This window comes from Haplochromis burtoni, unplaced genomic scaffold (genome assembly GCF_018398535.1).
Source record: "Haplochromis burtoni strain Fernald_Lab_line unplaced genomic scaffold, NCSU_Asbu1 Contig_793, whole genome shotgun sequence".
Classification (NCBI taxonomy): domain Eukaryota; kingdom Metazoa; phylum Chordata; class Actinopteri; order Cichliformes; family Cichlidae; genus Haplochromis; species Haplochromis burtoni.
This window is the reverse complement of record NW_024583154.1, coordinates 70,303-78,150: the sequence shown is the minus strand read 5'-3', so window position 1 is coordinate 78,150 and position 7,848 is coordinate 70,303. Positions and strand designations below refer to the sequence as shown.

The 7,848-nt window shown below is 39.4% G+C and overlaps 1 protein-coding gene across 1 annotated transcript in view; it reads right to left on the bottom strand.

Moving 5' to 3' along the window:
* The window catches only part of LOC102302937 (early endosome antigen 1), a 40,540-nt gene that overhangs the window by 10,882 nt on the left and 21,810 nt on the right, over positions 1–7,848 (bottom strand). The window contains exons 14-15 of the mRNA XM_042215679.1: positions 6,888–6,986; positions 3,274–3,369 (exon numbers count right to left, since the gene is read on the bottom strand). Coding sequence (XP_042071613.1) covers positions 3,274–3,369; positions 6,888–6,986 — 195 coding nt within the window. The remainder of the gene's footprint in view (positions 1–3,273; positions 3,370–6,887; positions 6,987–7,848) is intronic.

Genomic DNA, 7,848 nt, shown 5'->3' with positions numbered 1-7,848 from the left:
ACCAGTCACATTAAAGCTTTAAATAAGTTGGTTCATACAAATAAGTAACGATGAAAAATGTATTTAAATGTTTTATTTGAATTATCTAAATAATTTAAATAAATGAAGGCCCAAAGGATATATTTGATTTTTAATGTAGTGTCTCCAAAAATAAAAGTAGATTTTACTTAAACACACACAAACAAAATAAAACATTTATAAAATCTGATTTATAAAACAAAACAACTAGACTGTTTTTGTTTTTTGTGTTTGTTGGTAAAGTTTTACGTTACTCCTAAAAACAGAGGGACAAATAATTTTCTACTCACTTCCAAATACAGGTGACACTTTTGCCTCTCCTGTTGCTGCCCTAAAACAACACTTTTTACTTAAAGTAAATGTTGTTGTGGAACACAAGCTTTCACAAAGTGAACACAAGCTTTACATTAGACAGTTATTCAGTATGTGGCCAGCTTGTGTGACCTTGCTTTTAAACGTGAGTTTGATGACAGAACAGAAGAATCGATCAGCTAGCTGAACACGTGTTTAGCTCCAGCACAGGAGAAAGACCTGATTGGATAAAGCTGCTACACTGGCAACACAAACGGAATCTGCAGTTCAAAAATAAACTAAATCCATGGTCTGTCTAAGTCTCCTGCTGCAAAATGATCTAAGAACTGTTTCGGCTGTGGTTCAAACAGTCATCTAGCTAACTTTCATCAGTGTCCTGCTGCCAGAGCTACTTGTAAACTGTGTGATAAAGTTTGTCCATGTCTGCTGCTCATCCAAGACAAGAGATGTTTGGCGAATCCACCTACCAAAACTGACTACACTTTACTTAACAGACACTTTGTATTCATCAAAAAGATTAAAATGCAGCATAAATGTGAGCAGACCTACTTCCTCAGCTAAGGACATCCATCTTTTTTTTGGACACAGGCTCAGCAGTTTGTATTTTGCCTAACACATCTACAAAGAGCACTTCAGTGATACACCACTAAAACCACCTGATCTTCAACTGGTTACATGCAAAAAGAAAATAATTCCTGTGTTAGGCTGAACATCACCCTTTTAGGCAACACTGTTCTACCCCCATGTGCTGCTCCTACTGCTTCTGTGATCTCTACAAACACATCACCTGCTTCTTGCATCCCTGCTGCCCGGATATTGACTGTGTGCATAAAGTGAAACAACTCTGAAAAACAACTCTCATGCCTCCGAATGAGGCAAGATTTTCTTGTAAAAACAAGGGGGGCCTAGAAAAAAAAAGGTTTAGGAGCCACTGCTGTAGACAAACACCAGGGTCCTCTCTAACGATGGCTGCCACCCTCACATCTTACACACACACACATACAACTCTAACATGTTGCCCCATCTCACAGGCCTATGCCTTCCCTTCAAGGAGAGAGATTTATGCTCTTTTCACTGAGCTGTTGCCTCCCTTCTTCCACAGAAGAGCAGGAGGGCCCCACTCTATCTACTTACTGGAATGGCCACTGTGTGTGTTTCTGTGTAGAACACATTTGATAGAGCATAAGACACGTTTGTGAAGCTAACCTAAGTGACAAAGCGATACTACTATTGCTAAAGTGATATGGTTAAAATATGTGATCAATACATAGAATAAAGAAATTTCCACCACATGGCACAGAGAAACCTGCAGCGTTTGCTTCCTGCAAACTGTCTGCAACAGAACAAACGTTTTCTACTGTTGAAAAAGAAGCTCTTGCTGGTGTGTGGGCTGCAGAGAAAATGAGAACATATTTGTGAGGCTGATGTTTCACTCTGCAGACAGACCTCCAAGCTCTGACAACACTGCTGAGCACCAAAGGGATTCATAGGGCGAGAATGAGTATCACCCGCTGGTCTGCTGTTATTTACCGCCCAGGTTCTCTGAGTCAGACTGTCTATCTCATCTGCTTCTGCCTGTTTCTTCACATCTCACTTCATATGCAGATCTTGAAATGGTAGCTCAAATTTCTGCCATGTCGTCACTTCCAGTTGCTGATTTTCACTCTGCCTGTTCGACTTGACCTGAACTGTTTGCTTTGCGCTCACAAATACAAAGTGTTTTGTCTGCCGCAATCAAATCACTTGCACCTTATTACAACATCCATAATGAACTCTCAACTCTAAGTAATTATGTTCTCAGAGGCTCAAGGCTTGTTGCACCATGTTCAACGAGACCTAAACTGATCGCACAAAGGATTGTGAACACAAAACAAAGATTAAGAGACTTCTACTGGTGGCATCGACTGACTCCTACTCCAAATGGCCAGAGCTTGCCTTTTCATGTTCTGCTAATACTACTGATGTTATTCAGTTTATCTCATCTGTCTTTAGTTCTCACAGCAACCCAGAGAACATTGTAAGAGACAACGGTACACAGTTTACCTCTGAATTGTTCACCTCATTCCTCCAAAATAGAGGCATCTCACAGCAGAACATCTGTCTACTACCCAGCTCCAAATGAAGCAATTGAACAGTTTCATCGTGAACCTCTGCACCTGCATCCAGACATCAATCCAGCAGTCACAGCCATGGAAGCAGACTGTGTTGGATTGGCTTCAAGTTTACTGTACAACACTGCATGAGACAACTTCCATCTCTCCCTATGAACTCCTGCATGGCAGAAAGATGCAGCCTGAACTGGACATACTACCTTTGCCTCCTGCTGTAAGAAATATCAGCTGAAGAGGCAACGTTACACTGATGCTAAGCATCAAGTATGGAAGCCATCTGACAGGAGAGAGAGTGAGGATGAGGAAACCACATCATTCTGTTAAAGGACCCCAAATTTACTCCTCCTGACCTGATAGCACGCAACTTAAGTTTTTAAGTTAAATAAATAAATAAATGAAGTGAATGAACAGTCAACATATTCCTAAATAAAACATAAACAAAGAACGAGGTTGCCACGTTCTTCGGTCATTTTGCTGTTCAGTTATGTCCTACAGCAACTACGACAACATTTGTAGACGAGTTCCTGAATTTATGTTTCAAATCTATGAGGCACCGTCTGGAAAATAATTGAAAATAAACACCTTCAAGCACGGAGAATACAACAGAATAAAGATTGTTGTCAATAAATGACAGTTAATCACAGCATCACTGCAAACAGCAGATAAATCAGCCTAAGAAATTATAATCAGTACAGCTCTGCTTATTTTCAATGAATTATATAAAATCAGAATTTCTGAATTTTTCTTCAGAGTGTTTCGGTCACCAGAGAAAGAAATCTGATTAAACATGGCAGTCATGTAAAGGCAGGAAGTTAGTGTATAAAAAATGAACCTGTTGGTTTCTGGAATCGAGCTCATTTCTCAGTCTCTCCATTTCTCTCTCCATCTTCTGTCTCTCTTCCTGGACTTGACTGATGTTTCCAGAAAGCTGCAATTAAAGAGAAACAAAGACAGAGAAGACAAAAGTAAGTTTTTATGTTTTTTGTTATAACATGTGAGTGATTACACAGAGTCAACAAATTAATTACTATATGGAATCAGAAGAATGGAGAACCTAAAGAAACAACTGTATTTAAATTTCATTATAAGTAAATTAAGCTTTGTCTTAAATTGAGAGTTTTCATATGAGAAGCAAGTATGTGTGACAACAACACACACTGTTTCAATGAGGTCAACAAATCTCTCTGTACATTTTCAACCAACAACAACACCCTGCAATAACAAACAGTCTTCACCCTGATGAGAAAACACTGAATCTCAGAGTGACTGATGTCTGTAAAACTCTGAGGAGAGTGAGTGTATGAAAGGCAGCAGGACAACATTCAAGGACGAGTACTCAGAGAGTGCTGAGCAGCTAGCACACGTCCTCACAGACATCTTTAACACCTCGCTGCAGCAGAATGTTGTTCCATCATGTTTCAAGTCTGTCACCATAACTCCAGCGCCCAAAAAATCCACCATCATGCGTTTTGCCCTTTGCATTAATAATGAAGTCCTTGTAGAGTCCCTTCCACATCAGTCTTTGGCCAAACGGTTCCACAGAGCGATGTCCTCTGCTCGTTACCTGAGCTTTACGAGAACAGTCACGTATGAATGCTGTTTGTTGGTTGATCGTCCCCCAGGAGGTGGTGAGAAAACTGACCCCTCCCACAGGTATCAGCACCCCCATGTGTATCTGGCTGCTGGTCTTCCTCACTGACAGAACTCACTCTGTGAGAGTGCAACTCCACCTGTCTCTACATTGTTTACTGAGCCCGCTGCTTTTCACGCTGCTGACACATGACTGCAGCGCTGCAACTTCCTCTAATTCGCATGATTAGGAACGCAAATGACACAACAGTAGTGGGTCTCATTATGGACAACACAGATCTGTCCTATAGAGACTTCCTGAATGTCAAGAAGTCCAAGAACTTGATCATCAACTTCAGGACCAAACAGTCCAGTCATTCACCACTAATCACTGACAACAGAGCTGTGGAGGTCGTCAGCAGGGTCAACTTTCTGGGGGTACAGATAACTAAGAAGTTAGACTGGTCACCAAACACATCAGCTCTGGTTAAACAGTCTCAGCAGTGTCTGAGCTTCCTGCTTCCTTCCAGGACTTCTCTTCCATCCATCCAGGAAGTCGAGCACAGATGCTGTCTCAGCAGAGTCCATAGCATCATCAGAGACTCCGCCCACCCCCATCATGCACTGTTCTACCTGCTGCCCTCTGGAAAGAGGTTTAGCAGCATCAGGACCAGGACAGCCAGATGTTACAATAGTTTCATTCTCCAACCATCAGCACACCAACCACCCACCCTGACTGCCTCCCCCCTCCCCTCTGTCCCCCATGACTCTATATTTACAGCAGTTTCATTTCATGGCTGAATGATGATTGTACACTTTTCTGCTGCTGTTCGATATATTAAAGATCCTGCGCAGCTTTTCTTTGCCAATAAAAATATTTCATAATCCTGATAACATTTCTTTTCCTATATTGTTACACGTTTATCCAAGACTCATTTTTATATTTGAAACCTTTAGACTTATTTTTATTGATTTATTTATATTCTACAGTCTGATGACGAGTAAATGCACCACAATTTCATCCTGATGTGCACCAACTGTTCTGAATGACAATAAAGTGGTGATTCTGTTCCATGCTGATAGCTTTATACAAAGAGATTAAATCAAAGCTATTTTATGTAAATATAAGTGAGCTGATGTAGCCTGATGTTAACAACATGAAGTGTTGTGGGACGATCTGAAAAATGTGTATAAGGTGGATTTATAAGTGCTTTTGTGGTCAATGATACAGAAACTGCAACAATGGAAGGAAACACACATGTGTGTGATTACACAATACAATCACACATTCATACATAAGAAATAATAAATTAAGTTCTATATAGAATTAAGAGCCTGCTATGATATCAATTACAAAACTATGATCCCAAAGAAACACATTCATTTGCATTTCGTTATTAGTTCATAATTAATTGAGTATTTTAAATTAACAGTGTTGATATCAATGAAAAAAGGAAGATGATGAGTTTCTGCATGTCAGCACTTTCTTTGGATGTAAACATGAATTATAATTTTGTTCAATATATAGAAACAGTTACTTTTATAGACATTTGGTGTCAAATAAACAAAATAAAAGAATTTTGGTGTCTTGTGTTGGTCAGTAAAGCATCAGTGTCAGAATTAAATGTAAAAACATAAAAGCATTTTTTGTCTTTTGCCTTTGTTTCATCGTCCCTACGCATGCTCAATCATCCAGGTGAGTTTTCAGTGGGAGAAACCTTTGGTCACTCATCCAAGTGACTCTTCAGTCTCAGCTGACTGCAGGTTTCCCCAAATCTTATAAACAGTACATTTGCATAATTTGCACCACTGAAGGAACAATGGGCTGTGAGGTCAGATCCTTGATCAACATCATCATGTTTAAGGAACACGTCTGCTCAGTGACAAATAGTTGGAGATCAACATATTCCTAAATAAAAAATAAAGAGACAAATAAATGAAGACCCTAAGGAAATATTTGAGTTTTAATGTCGTGTCTCCCAAAATAAAAGTGATTTTTGGTTAAATAAATAAATGCACAAAATATAACATTTATCAAGTCTGATTTATAAAATGAAGAAAAGATTAAAATATTGAGTTTTTTTAGCTTTTACTTGAGTGCAGCTGGATGTCAGTGTCACTAAAGGGTGTTTGGTGTCTTGTGTTGGTCAGTAAAGCATCAGTGTCAGAATTAAATGTAAAAACATAAAAGCATTTTTTGTCTTTTGCCTTTGTTTCATCGTCCCTACGCATGCTCAATCATCCAGGTAAGTTTTAGTGGGAGAAACCTTTGGTCACTCATCCAAGTGACTCTTCAGTCTCAGCTGACTGCAGGTTTCCCCAAATCTTATAAACAGTACATTTGCATAATGACTAATACGAGCACCACTGAAGGAACAATGGGCTGTGAGGTCAGATCCTTGATCAACATCATCATGTTTAAGGAACACGTCTGCTCAGTGACAAATAGTTGGAGATCAACATATTCCTAAATAAAAAATAAACAAAGAACGAGGTTGCCACGTTCTTCGGTCATTTTGCTGTTCAGTTATGTCCTACAGCAACTACGACAACATTTGTAGACGAGTTCCTGAATTTATGTTTCAAATCTATGAGGCACCGCCTGGAAAATAAATGAAAATAAACACCTTCAAGCACGGAGAATACAACAGAATAAAGATTGTTGTCAATAAATGACAGTTAATCACAGCATCACTGCAAACAGCAGATAAATCAGCCTAAGAAATTATAATCAGTACAGCTCTGCTTATTTTCAATGAATTATATAAAATCAGAATTTCTGAATTTTTCTTCAGAGTGTTTCGATCACCAGAGAAAGAAATCTGATTAAACATGGCAGTCATGTAAATGCAGGAAGTTAGTGTATAAAAAATGAACCTGTTGGTTTCTGGAATCGAGCTCATTTCTCAGTCTCTTCCATTTCTCTCTCCATCTTCGTTCTTCTCTGTTCTCGGCTTGACTGATGTTTCCAGAAAGCTGCAATAAAAGAGAAACAAGGAAGAGAGAAGACAAAAGTAATTTTTATGTTTTTTGTTATAACATGTGAGTGATTACACAGAGTCAACAAATTAATTACTATATGGAATCACAAGTTTGATATGATATAAACTGAAGAATGGAGAACCTGAAGAAACAACTGTATTTAAATTTCATTATAGAAGTATTAATTAAGCTTTGTCTTAAATTAAGAGTTTTCATATGAGAAGCAAGTATGTGTGACAACAACACACACTGTTTCAATGAGGTCAACAAATTTCTCTGTACATTTTCAACCAACAACAACACCCTGCAATAACAGACAGTCTTCACCCTGATGAGAAAACACTGAATCTCAGAGTGACTGATGTCTGTAAAACTCTGAGGAGAGTGAGTGTATGAAAGGCAGCAGGACAACATTCAAGGACGAGTCCTCAGAGAGTGCTGAGCAGCTAGCACACGTCCTTACAGACATCTTTAACACCTCGCTGCAGCAGAATGTTGTTCCATCATGTTTCAAGTCTGTCACCATAACTCCAGCGCCCAAAAAATCCACCATCATGGTTTTGCCCTTTGCATTAACTCCCTTAATAATGAAGTCCTTGTAGAGTCCCTTCCACATCAGTCTTTGGCCAAACGGCTCCACAGAGCGATGTCCTCTGCTCGTTACCTGAGCTTTACGAGAACAGTCACGTATGAATGCTGTTTGTTGGTTGATCGTCCCCCAGGAGGTGGTGAGAAAACTGACCCCTCCCACAGGCATCAACACCCCCATGTGTATCTAGCTGCTGGTCTTCCTCACTGACAGAACTCACTCGTGAGAGTGGGAAACAGCATCTTCACTCCACCTGCCAGATGTTAC